Genomic DNA, 19,587 nt, shown 5'->3' on the forward strand with positions numbered 1-19,587 from the left:
TGATCAGCAAGACAGTTATTGTTTCAAAAGAAATCATTGCAGTCTTTAATAACGAGAGACAATTCTGCAAGGTCGAGTCATGAAGCAAGCATGTCAAGATCACTTCGCTTTGAAGATATCATCAAATATTCTGTTTTAAGAGCATAAGAAGCAGATGCACCTCATCAATACTGAATATACATCAACAGTAACATCATAAATCAACAAACATGTTGATCACAAAGACAATCCAATAATTTGTCAACCAGAAGGCCTGGATGAATGGAGAGGTGAGGGCTCTGTCCAGAGCCAAGAAAGCTGCCTTTGAGTCAGGTGAGTGATATAAGCATATTAATAATTGATCAGAAGTTAATCTTTTGTCTGCCTGTCTGTCCGTGTCATGATTGCATGACGGCCTTCATTAGGCTGTATAATATCACCCCCATTGGATTTTTTAATGAAGTGAAATAAAATTGAGCCTCTGTTTGATTAGCTGCTACGGAACAATATGACCATCTTTAGTTTCAGAACACCTTGCTGTACTTCTGCCGTTCATTTAATGAAAGCAACACAGAGGTAGTGTAATCAGCAACGCATTACTCTACACAGTAATTCTGTAAAGTAACCTAGTACTTTCAAATGAGAGTAATTAGTAATATGGAATTGATTACAAGTAACCTGCCCAACCCTGCCTATCATTACTAGCTGTTATGATAGGCTGTCCCATGATGCTGGACAGCTGCTCAATATGATAACTCCAGTTGTTTCAGGCACACATGTCCGAATACATGTTGATGAAGGTTCTCAGTCATCAAGGTCATGGTAATTCTAAGTGCTGTTTCGTAGGCAGCTGGACTTGTTTCAGTTTGTTGAAGAGTTTCACCTCTCATCCAAGAGGCTTCTCGGATGAGCTTCTTGGATGAGAGGTGAAACGTCTTCAACAAACTGAAACAAGTCCAATTGCCTACGATACAGCTCCTACATGTCTGAATACATGCTGATCATGTTTATTGAGCTGCTATTCAGTTTAATGACTCAGCTTTCAACCAGCAATTTTCTCTGGAGTGATGAAATACTGCAACACCAAGATTTTACAACTCGAAATAAAAAACCTTAAGGGCATTGTGATGACAAATAAAAATAAGCTAATGTTTAATTAACATCAAGATCTATGATCATCATAACCTGCAGAGTCCTATTTAACATTGGCAGAGCTGTTGTATCTTCTCTGCCAGTTCCAGGCAGTGTAAGATCCTGATTTTTTCTCTCTGGAGCTCCTCAGGATTCACTTGGCCTGTCAGTTTGGCAGAGAAGTGGTTCAGGTCCTGCATGAAGAGGCCCACAGCCCCTCTGGGTGCAGGAGGGATCTGAGTCAGAGTGCACGAGTCAAAGTGGAAGCTGATGTTCTTGGCCCTGGGGAGGCCCGTTCCCCGCTCCTCGATCCATGTCAGAGGTCTAAAAGGAGACAGATGTTAATTAATGTTTCCTTTCACCACATCTGTGCTCTCCTTAAAGCAACACTAGGTAGTTTGGACTCACTACTACCCCCGGCTGGTTGAGAGGCGCAATTATCTGTTACTAGAGTCGTAAATACTGTCGCTGTATGAGCATCCCTGGGGAAAATGAATACACGTGAATTTGTTGACAGAGCCTGCGAATCACGAAATCGTCTGAAAAAACCTCAACCGAGTGCCAACAACAAGCTAAATTCAGAGATAGCAGTTGGTAGTTTGTTAGCATATAGGCTGCACAGCACATTAGCATGCTAGAATTATTCTCATACCGAGTTGGTTATAGTGATTGCACCGACTAAGTTACTTCCAAAACACAATGCTTGGGCGTGAATGTGTTTAGTAACGTCTGAAAATATAACTACGTTTTCGGGAGTTACTAAGTACAATCGCAAGTTGACGTTGTGTTCGGCGTAATAACTACAACCAACTCGGTATGACAACAGTAAGTAGCATGCTAACATTACCTCCCAATCCCGATCACACTGTTCAACAATTACGTTGATTATCTGCATGAACTAAGGAATCCGCAACTTTTCAAGACAAGACGTACATAGTGTTTTAGTAAGTTAGTCATCGTCTACCGTCACTACATGAAAACGTGCAAGCTGACGTTGTGTTCGGCGTAATAACTACAACCAACTCGGTACAACAGTAGCTAAGTAGCAGGCTAACGTTACCTCCCGATCACACTGTTCAACAATTACGTTGATTATCTGCATGAACTAAGGAATCCGCAACTTTTCAAGACAAGACGTACATAGTGTTTAAGTAAGTTAGTCATCGTTTACAGTCACTACATGAAAACGTGCAAGCTGACATTGTGTTTGGTGCAATAACTACAACCAACTCGGGACGACAACAGTAGCTAAGTAGCATGCTAACGTTACTGATAACAACAATAGCCTGACGTTACCTCCCGACCACACTGTTCAACAATTATGTTGAATATCTGCATGAACTAAGAAATCTGCAACTTTACAAGACAAGACGTTCATAGTGTTTTAGTATATTAGTCATTGTTTACAGTCACTACATGAAAACGGACAGCATTAGCTTATCTCCCGGCTTTATTATGGTTATAAACTGTGGACAAATAGAGCCCCAATGAACACCACATAACAACAAATCAATTCAAAGTAAAAGTCGGTAAGATAATAAATATGTATATATGTAATATATGACTTACAAATCCAGTAGCATCTAGGCTAGGTCGCCATCAGTTCTTTCAGCTCGCACCACCGAGTGTAAGCTAGTCCAATATTTATCCATGTCCGGCTCATGTTATAAGACTTTCTCTTTTTCTTTTCTTCGCCTCCTCAGACAATACCTTCTTGGCTTTTTAGCTGGCTTGGCCATGGCGTTGGTTTACAAAAAATCCAAGTAGCTGCTGGCTAAATCCACCGACAAATAAACGCGCCGTAAAGCAGGTCGAACTAGACTTCTTTACATCTCAGGCTGCAGAGGCGTCACCGTTCATCCTATTAACCGTTATTCTACCACTTAATTGAGTTTAGAAATATTATTTTAAGGTCGAAAAGCTACCTAGTGTTGCTTTAACGGTCAATGACAACAAGAGAGGGGACAGGACTGGAAAAGATTCCCTATCTACTACTATTACTATTGGCTACTACAGTCACCTTTAATCATGTTAATCTGGCCAGTCCCCAATGAATTTTATCATATGAAATATTTGCTTTCAACAAAACTGTGAAGACACTTCTTCTGAGGGGTGTGGTCCAAAGTACAACATACATAATGTGGGACTCAAGGGTCCAGTATATTCCAACAGTAGTGCTTAAACCAGGACTGAGAGGTACAGACAGGTTTGGGAAGACAGACAATATTGAGGGATGGATGGACTTTTTAAACAATACTTATTGCATCACTGTGAGACATGCAGTGGGGCCCAAAAGTGTAAGACCACATTGAAAACCTCCAATACTGTCACTTAAACCTGGAAACATTCAAAAAGTAAATGAAAGTGACACAAGTCAAACTGTTATTCTAACCAAAAAGGGCGTCTCAGAGTCAGATCATGGCTACACAAAAGGCTTCTAAAGGGGGCAGTGCAGTGCCCAAAAACTTGATTTGCAGAAACTGGATCAGTTATATCCAAAGTGAGCGAACAATGAGAAGATCAATACATCAAGCTTAGTTCACTGACCGATGGAAAAGAAACTTCATCACAGATACAGAATTGACTAAATAAACAACACGAGTCCAATCCACAGTCGTCCTGTCAGAAGAAGCTGTCTTATAGTGTCTCAGAGGACGAGCAGCAGTTTCTAAACCACTTCTCAGGAGGAAACCAGGACAAACACTTGAGGTGGGCTAAGAAATACCAGAATTTCACAGTGGATGACGAAGTCTGTTTACTGATGAATCCCAGTGATAGATTAGTGTCAGTAACAGAGGGGTCTATGTAAGGAGACCAACAGGAGAGAGAATGATACCACAGTGTTTCAAAGCCACACTGAAACATGGTGCTGGAAGATGTTTTCAGACTCCTGCACAGAACTGACTCCACCCTGACGGAGGAGAAGCACCACTCCATTCTTCAGAGACATGCTCCACCCTCTGGTTTGATCTTTGTGGAGAAGGATTCATACTGCGGCAGGATAATGAGCCCAAACACCTCAAAGCTTTGACACAACTACTGAAGACCACAGAAGACCAAGGAGTCCTGACTGTCCTCCACAGTCACCTGACCTCAACTCCATTCAACACTCATGGGGACCACTTGAAGACTGAGAAAGCCCAGCACTCTGTGACATCACAAGAGGCTTCGTGAGCACTGTCAGATCATGCTGGGATAACATGAGTCAGCAGGTTTTACACTAACTTGTGGAGTCAAACTGTTGATATCATCATAAAATAGGATAACATAGGAATCAAATGTTAACAAACTGTTTATCTTCTCTCACCTGTTGTCACGGGTTACCAGCTTTGCAGTCATCTTGCTGTAGTTGTTACCAGAGTCCTCTTCCATTGTTGCTGCTGTTGTTGACAGCTCACCGAACAACTCAACCAACCAGGTGAGACGAGCAATACCACTGAAAGCTGGGAAACCAAATCCTGGCTTCAGAGCTCCACCTTGAACAAATGACAGTAGAGTCACACTGAGTTCCAACCCTACAATGTGTGTTTTTTTGCAGTCTCTTAGGACAACTTTCCAGATCAGACTGACCTTAATGTGACTGTACGTTTACCCCGTGTCTCAAACGTTTTCACTCACATGTCTCATACAACAGATAAACAATCATTTGAATCCATGCAGCTGTCACGGTGGTTAACACCACCTAGAGGCTTTACTCACGCTTCAAGTCTATTTTTTCAACTATACATGAGTAAACGCGAGGTTGATGCCCAATAACACCCTACTACTTTACTTTTTAGCATTATTTCATTTGATTCTTTCTGATGACCAGTTTTCTTCCATCTTCTCTTCTGTCTCAAATTTAATCAGAGGCCGTAGGATTGAGGTGTAAAAATGCTTAACGTAAGTCTGTCTGTTTTTGCTGCTCAGCACTTTTGAAATGTTTGGACGAGACAGAAGCAGTGTGGACCAGCGCTTCAGTGTGGCATGAACATTTACGTCACAGTGTGCTGCTGAGACACAGAGTAAGACAGCTCTCAACACACTGGACAGCAGGACACTTGATAAACAGAAAAACACAATCAGAACCTACGTAAGCCAGATTATATAAACTAAACTCAGGAAATACTTTCAATAGTAATGTTAACACAGAGGTAAATTTGGGTTAAAGCTCAGACGTATCATAGCCTCCACAGACACACACTCCTCTCTCTTACCTGTAAAATGAAGAGTACCTTCCTGCAGCAGTTTGCCCTCTACCTGTCTCTTCAGCTCTTTGAAGTCTTCTGTTAGCAGCTCAATGTGTTCTTCATGAAGAACCACTCCTGACACACACACACACACACACACACGCACACACAATCAATCAATCAAGAGCCCTGAATGTTCAGCCCAGATATTCCGACATAGTGGAAGATGTTGTTCATTATAATAACACTGATGATTATACTGTATATCAAACAAGCTCATCAACTTCCTGCTTAGGAAACGTATTATTGCACTGAACCCTCCAATGTATTTGACAGCACTCTCCTGAATGGTCCATCCCTTACCTCCACATGGAACATACATGTTATAAATGAGTATCACCTTTTTGCTGGGCAATATCCCAGAGCTCCGTGGCAGCCCTGTAGTTGATGGTCATGGGATACTCAACACAGACGTGTTTCCCTGCCTGCAGAAAAGTTCTGATGAGACAGGAGGAGTTTTCTTGGTCAAAACCGGAATTCTGATAAGAAACTGTAAGTAGTGATTCTGTTTCTCAACAGGAAAAGTAGATTCCTACAGCCATAAAGGCACACAGTGTCTGTTGTAATAATGCAGTGAAAGAAGATACTCAGCAGTTTTATTTATTCTGTTTGTTTTATATATCATTTTCAGAAAGAAAAAAACTATATACTATAAAAGATATTCCAATATTATTATATGTAGTTTTCTCATCAGAAACAGCTGCCTGCTGCTGCTGGAAACCAGAGGGCTACACCACCAGTGTAACCAGGGAACCTCATGTGATTTAGAAATGAACACCATGTCTTTGTTTGATGTGGTACAATCACACGGGATAAGTGACGTCTGTTTAACTTGTATTTACTGGCATTATCTCTGTCAAGGCATCAACATAACATCAGTGTTTCAGAAACAGTCTGTTCTTCAGCTGCCACATTAATAATAGTTTACAGCTGTTTTTTCAGCTCATTTAGATCAAGTAGCAGATGCTTTGTAGCTGTCTTCACTTTTAAACATTATAGCAGATCTCACAGCACAGCTGTTGATTGCTGTTCAACACATTACAAGCTGCAATCAAATGTCTTACTTGTGCAGCTGTCTGACAACAGAAAAAGATGTTTGAAAATAAATAAAACCCCAAAACACAGAAATGCTGATTCGCACGGGACTAACATTATCACCTGACCTCATGATGCCCTCTGCAATTACTACAAATTACTAGAGGTCCCCAGTAGGGATGGGCATGATTAATCGATGATCGATTAATTGATCATTAAGAATTTCGTCGATGACGTTAATTTTTATCGATAAAACTAATGCAGGTCCTGTTGCGTATTGTGAGTTTTGAGGAATGCAATGAATTTCGCTATGTGGCAGCAATTAAACATTTTACCACACAGGGGCAATATTTGAAAAAAACGCCACAGGCCTACTCATTTACCTGCGAGTTTCCATGTATTTCAAAAGTAATCATGAAAAGGTAACGGCAAAGAGTGGCGTGGGACCATTTGATTTAAAAAATGACTTAGTTCACTGCCATCACTGCGAAGCTGTGTATAAGTACAACTCGTCCACGAATCAAATAATGTACCACTTGAACAACGCGCCGACCCTGGTTAGTGGCGGTGCATCCTGCTCTCAGTCTCAACCTAGCATCAACTCGGTGTTAGCACAGACACGGAGGAGCTGTGATGCACAATGAGCAGAGAAAATTACCCAAGGGATCTGCAAGTTCATTGAGATGGATATGCTGCCCTTAAGTATTGTTGAGGGCGAAGGTTTTCGAAAAGTGCTAAACTTATTGGAACCAGCATATCACATTCTGTCACGACATACCATCACCAGACTGATAGAAACTCACTACGAAGAACAGAAGCAAAAGCTGTTAAAAGAATTGAGCACAGCTGAAAGAGATGCTCTAACCACAGACTGCTGGACCACTTTAACAGCTGAGAGCTACATCACCATCACCTGCCACTACATCAGTGATGACTGGCAAATGAACTCAGCGGTCCTGCTCACAGAAAGCCTGCCAGGCCGGCATACGGCTGATCACCTCGCTGAGAAAATGAATGAAGCTGTAGAGCAATGGGGACTTGAAGACCGAGTTATTGCATGCGTTCATGACAACGCGGCCAATATTGTTGCTGCCAACAGTCCCACCAGAGTGAACTGGATTTCCGTTGCCTGCTTTGCACACACACTCCAGTTGGCCATAAATGACGGATTTGCACTGTATCTATATCAGGTAATATCAGCGGCTAGTAAACTTGTTAGCCACTTCAATCACAGCACCGCAGCAACCAATGTACTGCAAAAGAAACAGGAGCAAATGGGCCTCACAACTCACCGGCTTATCCAGTTGTGTAAAACACTGTGGAACTCCGTGTGCGAGATGTTTGATTGGCTGGTGGAGCAGCAGTGGGCTGTTGCTTCTGTGCTGTCGGACCAAACCCTGACTAAGCTTCAAGATGCCAGGATCCTGGAGTTGAAGGATGAGTACTGGCAGATGATTGAGGAAACACAGCCTGTGCTGTCGGCACTTAAATGTGCCACCACGGTTATGTCTGCAGAGAAAGACGTCTCCATCTCGAACACTTATCCCGTTACCTTCGGCCTCATCAATATCCACCTCATGCACAGTGAAGAAGACGGGCCCAGACTCATCGAATTCAAAGCAAAAGTGCGGTCCTCCCTCATCAAGCTAATGAATGTAAGCTAAACTTTTTTATCTTAGTTTAAATGATTTCCATAATAAATAGCCAACTGGAGTAGGCCTAATAACATGCATACTTGCCTCTTATCTGCGTTGTGTTGCCTATTTAGATATAGCATTTTTTTCTTATTGATTCCTCCATCATATATTTACAGGTTCAGTCTGATGAATTTGTGTCATCCGCCCCCATGATCTCATCAATGCTGGACCCTCGTCACAAGCACCTGGGCTTTCTAACCTCAACACAGAAAATGGCTGCTAATGCGAAACTGGTTGAACTGGGAGAGGCAGTGGAGACCGGCAGGGCGGCTATCCCACAGGCTGGGGGAGACGAGGAGCCTGCGTTGTCTGACACGGACGAGGGGAGCGCAAACACTGGAGTCGCAGCCTCTCGGACCCAGGTCTCTGCTATGACACAACTCCTTGGGTAGCACTATACCACTCAATGCGAGTCTGGCATCCAAGCAGAACTTTAGAACTTTCTGAGGGAGGCTCCCCTACCCCTGGATTGCACCCCTACAGACTGGTGGAAAGTGAATGGAATAAGGTTCCCCAGGCTTGCCAAGTTAGCACGGAGGTACCTGTGCATCACGGCAACGTCGGTCCCCTCAGAGCGGGTGTTTTCGGCAGCTGGACTGACGGTCACCAGGCTGCGGTCACGTCTGACCCCAGAGCATGTTAAGATGCTCATCTTTCTCAACAAAAATCAGTAGACTGGTGCTGAAGTTGTATGTGAGTTACTGGTTATTTTTTATGAAGCTTTGTTAATAAGCTTAATTCATTGTAAGGTAGGCTAATCTCTCTCTCACCCTCTTTCTCGGTGCCTATTTTGATAGTTTTGAGTTACATTTGGCAAAACCTGTCCGACCTAAGTATTATATATTTTTGGTTAAGTTATTGTTTAACATGATTGTTTTTTTATATTATTATTATTTTGGAAAAAAACGAGGGTCAGTTGTGTTTATGAGCACCGGCTTCTAGCTGCAGGCTCAGCTGCTTTAGAGCACAGCAGCGCATATCTTCAAGTGTAACCATTGAACGATCCGGTTTAACTGCCACAAGAGTTCTTCATCTTGTAAGTTTAACTGCCACAAGAGTTCTTCACCTTGTAAGTTTAACTGCCACAAGAGTTGTTCCTCTTAATAAAGATCTCAATGAGGAAAACACACTGTGTTTTTGTATTTTCATTGCATTTTGAATATAGCCTATAAATAGTGAATTTTAATATAATAATGATTAATCGAAAATCGATCGTTAATTCTCCCAACGATCGATTAAGACAATTTAATCGAATGCCCATCCCTAGTCCCCAGGTAAAACCAGTCCCGAGCGAATAGAGCTTTTAATTAACTTTCTGTTTCATTAAGCTGGAGCTAATGTGAGCAGACTAATATTTGTAAGTCATGAAATGAACAGAAACACAGACCTAAGTAAGGGTGTCATGATTTCGATCGAAATTAATTCACAATCTCGAACTTCGAATTAAAAAATGGAATAGTCGATGCTGCCACGCACCCATGTCACGTCTGGTTGGCTTGCCAAGGGGAAAAAAACACACGTGTTGAAGTGCTGCGAGTCAACCTCCTCTAACTTAACTGCTAGCTAAGCCAGCAGCTATTAGCTACAGCCAGTCAAACGATAGCATGGTGTTACACAATTCCTGTTCGGCTCCCGGACCGTGGTCAGGAAGCACAGGGGAGATGATTTCCTCCAGGGCCGAAGTTTATGTTTATCTTCAGGGTGAACCCCCTTTCATGTGTTAAGCTGGTCGGGAAATAATACCAGGGAGCTTTGCTGTATCTTGAGGAGCCGTTGCCTTTATTCACAGCCAAACAGAGGCAGCTGTAGCTCAGGAGGTAGAGCGGGTCGTCTAGTGAGCTGTGCTTTAAAAAAAATAAATGTAAAAATCGAGAATCGAACCGTGACCTTAGAATCGATTTAATCGAATCGAGGATTTGGAGAATCGTGACACCCCTAGACCTAAGACATGACGAACACTGATCGCATCAAGTCACAGTGAAGAAAGGACAATGAGACAAATCTGCCATGGTTGCAGCCAAAGGTAACACATATTAAACATAATACGCATGAGAGCACTAAAAGTCTTCAGAGGGTTCAGAGTGCTGCGGCTAAAGTCTTAACACTTAACAATTTGATCACATTACACCAATCCTAGCCTCACTGCATTGGCTCCCAATTCATATAAGATCAGACTTTAAGGTGCTGCTGATGACATACAAAACTGTACACAGCATTGCCCCATTGTACATGTCAGATCTTATTATACCATATATTCCACTCTGTGCATTACGCTCTCAAAGTTCAGGGCTCCTGAGGGTTCCCAGGGTTAAGAAGAAGTCAGCTGGCTGCAGGGCTTTCTCCTATCAGGCCCCCTTTCTCCTATCTGGCTCCATTGACACCTTTAAATCTAAACTCAAAACTCACTTCTTTGACTTCACCTTTAACTAGTCCTTGTCTTCGATTGCTAGCTTCTTCAGTGGGTCGGTCTCAGTCTCAATGAGTTACCTATAGTATAAGAATTCACATTGTCCTGCCGACAAGAAACAATCTGCTTATTCTGATTAACTTTCTCTAACTTTTGTTTTTGTCTTCTGTCCCCACAAGCTGCAAGCTGTGTTGCTCTCTCACTCTCTATAGCTTCCTCCTCCTCTCTTTTCATTCAGGCTCCCTTCTGATGGACCACAGGCCTCTGGGAACATCTACCTCTCCTGGCTCCTGCTGCCTCACATATTGATGGATATGGATCATAATACCCTGGGCTCCGCTGGATCATTGCTCTCCTCTGTTTACTGTTCACTATCTCCTTATATCTGTATTTCTGTAAGATTGATTTAATTTACACGGAGTAAAATATTGGAGCAAAAACTGAAATAAGTGCAGTGACGCTTCATTTAACAGGTCTGCAAATGTTATGGTAAGTAGGTGGTAATTACCAAGTAACATATTTTAAATTACAGAGCATTACCTCAAAATGTATTTAAATTTACCCCAACATTGTTTCTATTTTCCAACACGCGGTGGACAAATATCTGGTAATTTCTTTAACACCAGGTAACATCCAACTGGTTTCTGCTTAACTTCTGCTGATCATACCATTTTAACTTCCACCTAGTTTCTGTCTAACTTCCCCTCAGCATGACATTAAACAGCTTATTTTAAACTGGTTTCTGTCAACTTCTGCAGGCCAGTCCATCAGTTGACCTAAATGTCAGTTTTTTATAGTTAGTCACCATAAATTGCTAATTAACAACAAACACAACTTCATATTCAAGAATCAAGTGACTCAAATAGTAAAAATTCACAATCATTGCATTTAAGTTTCTGTGAATAATAACTCTGTGTGTGTGTGTGTGTGTGTGTGTGTGTGTGTGTGTGTGTGTGAGTGTGAGAGAGAGAGAGAGAGAGAGCGCCCGATTGTTTATTGTTTAATGTAAATGGATAAATGTACTTCTTTTCACTGACCTGCAGAAGTTAGACAGAAACTAGTTGGAAGTTTCCAGGAAATGTATTAAAGACATTTCTAAATTCATTTACTGAGCATTTCACATGCAACACAGATCAAGCACAGAGACTTTTTGCAGTCGTCTGTCTCACACAATACCTGACGTTGTCCTCATGCAACACATTCTCGGTGCAGATGAACGCCACATGGATGTCTTCTCTGCTCACAGCCTCTTCTACTGATATCTGACTCACTCCCTGCTGAGGCTCAAGGCTTCTCCTGTCGACAGAAACATCTATTAGGACAACAATGATGAGAATGCTCAACGCCTGCACTCAGTTTATTAGCTCCACCTGGCCGTTGTAATTCATTTTGAAGCCGATACTGTCAAACAGAAGCAGATCAGAAAACAAGGAGGCTTTGCACTAAACGATGACCAAATAAACATTGGTGGGATATAAATGTGTCATGTCAGGATTATCCTGGCCAAAATAACTTTAATTCACCATAATATTACCATAATCATCTAATGCTTAACACTCTTAAAATGGCACTAAATAATAGTACTTTATCTTACGTTTTGTTGAGGTACAAATATCTTTTAAGCTTTTGTCAGTGAACATCCTTTTAGTGAAAAACAATCAAATCATTTTTAAATATGGTAATCATAACTCATTAGGTCCTCCTGCATAAATACATAATATTTAACAGTTCGGACTCCATAGTATTTCCTCACATCTGATTTAACAACAGCTGAGCTTTGAGCCATGGTGACAGGGTTAGGTTTTCTGAATGACTGAGAGGATGCAGGCTGCACTTTAAAAATAAATCAGTAAATCAATGTGGGACTGTATGTTTTTGAGCTAGACAGCTTTTTCCAGACACTAATGAGGATATTCATGAATATCATGATAATGGAAATTCACCACAATCAACGGATTTGTATCTCTTACACAGTAAAATCTTATATCGACACCTCTCTCTGCTGGGGAATGTAGTGTCGCATGCTGTTGACACAGGCCAGTAGCCTATAGGCTGTTCATAGGTCAGGCAAAATCATATGTGAACTAATATGTGTGCACAGACACTAAAATAAAGAAATTAAGCACGCGTAAAGGACACATGCTTTATTTAGGGACACACTCCATTTATTCTATATGACAGTCAGAGTCCCTTATGCTGCCCTCACTTGTTGTTTCAGGGCACATTGCTACATGCTGGGCAGCTTGTGTATGTTACCTGGATATGAATCCTCTGACAGTGAGTTTCTCTGCAGGACTGCCAGGCAGCGGAGCGAGCATGTCTCTGATCCTCACCCAGCCGGCTGTGCCGATGCCGACCACCACTGCTCCAAACATACTGAGAGACAAAGAGAGGAAGTTAAGGGCTACATCAGTGAGCTGACTCACAGCATGTAAGACTCTGTTAAGGGCATTAGTTGTTGTAGCACAGAAGCAGAAATTAATTTCATAAATTGTCCATGTGTTTAATAACATGTAGGGAACTGAAAATATTGAGAAATCTGGCCTGACTAGGTGACCGGTATTGACCTTTGAATATGAATATGTTATTCTGCTTTGGGGTCTGAGATAAACAGAAGACTGGGAAATACGAATGACACCACACCTAATAAGCACACACACACATAACCGCATAGAAATGCCAGTACTCTCCAAAACGGGTAAAAACAGGAAGCCTGCACTCCAAACCAGCACGTATGGTCAAGTCAACAAGGATGAACACACACACACACATGCATGAGCAAACACGCACACACGCACACAAGCTCTGGAAAGATTACTAGAAAGTACATGAAATACTAGGAAAGATATGGAACAATGAGGCAAAGATCATCGTGACATTTTGGTGATGGTCCAGGTCATTATTACGCAATTGTGTAAACAGATGAATAGAGTTTGAGACATATAAATGCTTGGTCAGTCCAGGAATAAACAGAACCCACTTTCTACAAACCTTGCCTCTGTGTCGTACTTTCTGAGTGTTTCGGCTTCAACATATACACTTGCTGTATACATTCTCTACAACAAAAACACAGCAGAGCAAGTAACAACACAATTCCCTCGTAGCTGTTCATTCCTTCAAGGAGGATGATCCCATTTCATCTTTACAGACACTAACAAAGGTTTCTGTCCTCAGAAGTATTGAATATGATTTTTGAATGTTTGAATATGTATTGAATATTGATCAATACCAGTGTAATGAGATCGATACTTTAGCTCCAGTTTCTCTCTCACTGCTGCGGTTTCATCAAAGAGGCGACCTGACTGTCTGTGCCTGTGTAAGTGCTGCTGCTTTTGAGTGCTGCTCCTGTCACAGCGCGGAGCAGGCACACTCTGCTCAAAAATGATGTTCACTCACAACTTCACACCACATAGCTCCACCTTGTGGAATAACAGAACCATATTAATTAACAGGAAGACTTTATTTAAACAAGAATGGTATGACAAAAAGGTCCTATATGTTACTGACTTGATGGATGAAAATGGCAATTTGTTGCAATTTAATTCATTTGTAGAAAAGTTTAATTTAAAATGCTCTTATAGAGAATTTAATCAAATCAGTAGAGCTATTCCACTTCCCTTAAAATACCAACAACAAAGTACTTGGAAGTGTGTTTAAAGAAAAGCTATTCCATGATATCAAAAAGTCAACAAAAATAAAGATAACAGATAATGAAGTTACATTAACAAAGAATTATTGTAGCTATCTTAAATGGCCAATTTCACCCAAGGTAAAAGAAATTCAGTTCAAATTAATAAATAATATCTATCCTGCTGCTGAAACTCTAGGGAAAAGGTTCAATTTTGAAGTTAATCCTGTGTTTTTTGTATGACAAAACACGAAACAATTGAACACCTTTTTTTCTCTTGTTCAGTCACAATGATGTTTTGGAAAGATGTTTATCGATGGTTAAATATTGAGATTAACTCTTCTTTGTTTAACAAATTTCAAGTGATGATCTATATGGATGGTCTGTCAAAAAAGGTATCCAAAATGGTGAACATTATTTTCATTTTGGGAAAGTATCATATACACAAGAATAAATGGAATAACAGCAAGCTCACCATAAACTGTTTTAAGAATGAAATAAAAAACTATATAGCATCCCTAAAGGTGTATCGGAGGAAAACCAGTCCATAAATGAGTTGTATGAAACAATGTCAGAGTCTCTTGCTCTTTGAGTTTACAGTCCTGTGTTCTTAAACACGCCTGAAGCACTTTGTTGAAATGTCAACCCCTGTAATTATTATTTTTATTTTATTTTATTTTATTTTACCTGTTTTGATATGTTGCACGCTTGTACTGTTTTAAATGCAAGCAAATGTAGTTGTTTTTTCCTCAAATGAGTTCTTTGGAAATTGATGTGAATTTCATTTCAAATTGAAATGTATGACATATTGTGAATTGAAATAAAGCTTTGGGAGAAAGAAAAAAAAAAAAAAAAGGCACACTCTGCTCCTCCTCCCCCCTCTTGTGATTTGATGTTGTACCGTCACGTGATTCAGCGGCGCCAGGCAAACAAGCAAGCAGGCTCAGCCAGCAGCACACACACAAGCAGCACAGAGACGGAGCAGAAGAATGGCAGAGAGGAAGAGGAGCGCCGTGTGGCTGTATTTTCAGGCTGAAAAAATGAAACAACGGCGAGCTGTATAATTTGTAAAATAGCTAAAAAGATACAGTGGTGACACAACAAATTTATACAAGCATATGAAAAATCACGCGAAAGAAAACGCAGAGTTACAGAAATGGAGAGGAGAGAAATCCCCCCTATCAGTCTGGCAGAGAATATCCAGGTAGATAACAATGGTGAAAGTAATGTTTTAGTCATCTTCAGCATTAGTTAATATTCATTTTCAAAGTGCAACTGGTCATTTGTTACTTTAGCCAACTCAAAAAGTATAAATTATGCTAACACCTTGATATAATACATTTATCCCATTGAAACGTGTTCTTAAAATGAATACATTTACTGGAATTAAAACAAATATAATATGGTTCAGATTTGATTGAATATAATTACCCTTTTGTGTTAACAGCGAAAGGGATACTGTATGATTACTGTATTTAAACTACAAGTAGATGTGCTACAGACTTAAGTATATTATTATTTCACTTAGCCGATTCCTCAAGAGCAGTGGAGATTACGAGGAGCCTGGCAGAAATGATTGTGAAGGACCTGCAACCTCCAGACATGACAATGTATGGGAAAAAAATTGTTTTGTTACTGTTCTATTGTTTCTGAACAAAAACTTGTATTATGATAATAAAGTATTTTGTATTTACCTGTAAAATTTGCCCAAATTCTGTCCTGGGTTTTAACTAATTAATAATCCAAAGGAAAAATCACAAAAACACTCATGAAAATTCATTCAGATTTAGCAATTTGATGATGCATTCACCTTAACTATTAAAAAGTATCGGTATCGGCGATACTGGCCCTGTATTTACTCGGGATCGGATCCATAACAAATCTTGCAGTATCGCACACCACTACAAGGCAGTTACAACAGAGGTTACACAATGAGAGGGTGTGATGGTGTCCGGAGCTGAGCTGGTTCACACTGCCCTACACTGTGAGGATGTGCTGCTGGGCCCGCTAACACTGACAGAGGCTCAGCTCAGGCTTAAATAAGAGCTGACACACCGACCGAACCCGTCAGAAACTCTACGGAAGTCATTCGTGGCATCAAAGCCGAAGACGAAACTGACAGCATCGTCTGTGTACAACTGGGTCAGCACCGACATGGACGGAGACACAGTCGGAGTAACCTGCAGCCTACAGACGTTAACGGACCTGTCGCTGTGGTCCTACCTGTTCTGATTCAGCTCTTCACTGACCCACACGAGGACCTGTAGTCGTAGTTTCCTTTTACAGATGACATAACACAGAGGCAGCGCTGTCGGCGGCCCGCACTTGTCTGTCAGCCTGTTACCGCACCAGCACCGCAGCCACGACACGAGGAGCGCTTGTTCTGCTGCAGCTGTCTGCTGGTGGGAGAGGGGCGGAGCTGTCCTCATTCAGAGCCGAGGCCCCGCCCCTACCGGTTTCCCTCAGAGGACCTTATTTCATATTGCAATGTTGAGGTCCAAAGGAGCTTGGGCAAAAAGTTTTGCCCTAGTGTCAGCAGTGGTGACAAATCATATATTTGATGGGTGTGTGGCTCAACAGCAGCTCTCAAAGAGGAGCTCTCTCATCAGAAGCCTCTCGGTGCCATGACCAAAACTCAAACTGGAAGTCGGCCATTTTAAATTTAGTGCTCATTTTTGCTACAGGCATTGTACTTTAATAAACTACCTTTTTGTTGAGCAGTGGTGTTTGTTGGCTGTGGTGTTTGAACAATGTCAATGTTTCGTCATGAAAGTGGAAGTTACTGTTGAGGATGCTTGAAAACTAATGAAACCTGGTGCACCTGCCAGAAGCAGCAACAATGTGACAACTGAGGTGGGTTTTAGGATTGGGTTGGTTTGTTAACACCCCCTACACATTTCAAAAGCAGCCCTTTCAGTTTATAATTTAAAAAACTTTTTCCATAAAAAAACAAAAACAAAATTGCCGTAACTCTTTGGCACCATAATCTCTTTTAGGCCATTCACATGTCTCAACATTTTTGAGGCAAGTGTGGTACGGCGCTACAATCTGACTGTTTGTATCTGTGTCACCAGGCATGGACAGGCCATCTGGCGTACCGGGCAATGCCCGGTGGACCAACGCACATTTTTGGGCGTTATAAATCACTTTTATCAACTGCGACGGCCCATTGGTTTATTTTCTTGAAGGACATTGGGCTAATCCAATGAAATCTCTCAGCCCCCCTCGGCCCTCCACCCTCCTGGTGGAAATGGATAAACCACAAAAGCGCAAGGGGGGCGCAGAGAAGCTATGAGAAAAAGGCTAAAAAGCCTACAAGTGGACGCAGCAAAATGTGCAAAATTACTGATATGTTTGCCATTGCCACCAAAAGTTCGACTGCGGCAGCAGGTGCAGGGCCGGAGAAGGAAGGAGAATTAGCTATTCAGGTGGATTCGGAGGAGGAGGAGAGAGACATGACCCAGCAGGGACAGATTGAGGCGGAGGTCAGAATAGCTACTGTCAGCCCGGTAAGAAGTAGCCGAAATGTTAGCAGAATGAAGAGGGACGTGGCATGTAGGGAGGGCGGAGGGCTGTGTGTGTGTGTGTGTGTGTGTGTGTGTGTGTGCCTTCGTTTTCAAATAATGCTATGAGTAGACTTGGTGTCCAACTTACAGTGTTATTTTAGCTTGCCATAAAGTTACAGTTTGCAGGTGTTACAGCTTACAGTTATTATTATCATGTAATATTAGTGAAACATTGCTTTGCCGAAATGGATGATTTATCATTGGTAGGTAACCTGAGAAATAACACTAGTGAAATTAACATTCCTGCCTCTCTCTCTATCTTTCTCTCTGCCACTTTGGTGAGGAGCTCTTTATTTTACATGGATATATGGTCTTACTGTAGGCGTAATTGTGTATTTGTATAAACAGTGTATTTCATTAAACACTGAAAAGACATCTCTAGCAGTGTTTCTTTGACATCTACTATCACTTCAAGATGGGAATTGTGACACTGTGGCCATCCCTCCCAAGATGAACGTCTCTGTGGGTAGTGAAAGTGCGTATCAATTTTTTAACATGGTTACTCTCTTCCATGTAGGCTACCGTGCTTTATTTTAATTTTTGAAACAACACAATGTGCGCATATATCCTCTGCTACTGTTAATTTTAATTTTATACATTGCTACTGTTAATTTTAATTTTAATTTAATATATTATATATGTGTAATGTATGTTTTGGATTTTGTTTGCTACTGGACACATGAATTTCCCTCGGGATAAATAAAGTATCTATCTATCTATCTATCTATCTATCTATCTATCTGGTATGTCGTGTGCCTCCGCATATTGTATAAATAATCATGGTGGGCCGCCATGGCCCAAAATGCCAGGGCCATTTTTTGGTCCCAGTCCAGCCCTGTGTGTCACCATTGGTGGTTAACATAAAGAAACAGAAAACTCAATAAAAATAGGTAGGAAAGTAAGTTATCTGTACAACCATCTGTACTTTGGCTGAGATATTATGGCAGGGTAAACAGTGTTGCAGGTAAAAACATTAATTAAGGTTCATTTATGAGCATCTGTCCATATTACGCTCGCTTCACAACAGCATTCTGAGAACATCGTTGGGAGATAAACATGCAGTGCATGGCACTGAACCTCATGGCCAGTTCAATCGCTACTAAACTCAGTTTTTCAGAATCAGTTTGAGACACACCCTTGGACCCTCCAGGCTGTAATGCAGAGATAAGGTAGATTAAACTGCCCCCTCTTGTTTGTTCAAATGAGGTTGAACTCTGTCAGCGCACTGTACGCCCAAACACCCAGACACAAGAACGGTTTGTTACGACAGGCCATCACTCTGATGAACAGTTAACATTAGTCACAGAAACATCCCTATCACACTGAACTCCATCTGTAGCCACAAATTATAATATATATATAGTTTATAGGATAAATACACATTGTTTTTTAATCAGCAAAAACATGGGTTCATGGTTGGAAATGTTTATCATTCAGCCTCTTAGAACCTTTTGTTGGTTTCAAAGATGATCATGACATCTGACCCTCCCACTGGTCGACCATGTTATTACTGTAGGACGTTCATATAGAGAGAGTAAGAAAGGTATAAATACCCTTTCAGAGAAGTGGAGAGAGATCATCATTCACTGGGGGAACTGAGGTCACATGGGTAAAGAAATCCCATTAAAAAATATCGAATAACAAATCTAAACTCAAAATATCAAATGAACACAGAGAAGTCACTCGAGTCATCACGCCTCAAGTCAAGTCGAGAATCTTTAACTTCCACAGGCTGAACATGTTAACATGTTTTTTTTTTCCACATAAAATACATCATAAAATGTCCCACAGTTTAATTATAGCTTTCACCACACAAGCTCTTCTGTGTGTTAAAAAAGGTGGTTTATAGCCTAACTTTAGCTTTTTACTTCTAGGTAGCATCACCTTGGTTCCCTCTGTGGGATTATTGAATTGA

The 19,587-nt window shown here is 41.2% G+C and overlaps 1 protein-coding gene across 3 annotated transcripts in view; it reads right to left on the reverse strand.

Annotated features, from left to right (window-relative positions):
* The window catches only part of blvra (biliverdin reductase A), a 20,465-nt gene continuing 878 nt past the window's right edge, over nt 1-19,587 (reverse strand). For 2 of the 3 annotated variants that reach the window (XM_084368864.1, XM_084368863.1), the window contains exons 2-7: nt 12,735-12,854; nt 11,655-11,774; nt 5,680-5,777; nt 5,307-5,414; nt 4,418-4,586; nt 1-1,434 (exon numbers count right to left, since the gene is read on the reverse strand). In XM_084368864.1, coding sequence (XP_084224990.1) covers nt 1,179-1,434; nt 4,418-4,586; nt 5,307-5,414; nt 5,680-5,777; nt 11,655-11,774; nt 12,735-12,853 — 870 coding nt within the window. In that variant the 5' untranslated portion in view covers nt 12,854 and the 3' untranslated portion in view covers nt 1-1,178. Of the gene's footprint in view, nt 1,435-4,417; nt 4,587-5,306; nt 5,415-5,679; nt 5,778-11,654; nt 11,775-12,734; nt 12,855-16,329; nt 16,551-19,587 lie in introns of those variants that run through there. The other variant, XM_084368862.1, reaches the window with a different exon arrangement.

This window comes from Pagrus pagrus, assembly GCF_965226575.1.
Source record: "Pagrus pagrus genome assembly, chromosome: 12".
Lineage (NCBI taxonomy): Eukaryota > Metazoa > Chordata > Actinopteri > Spariformes > Sparidae > Pagrus > Pagrus pagrus.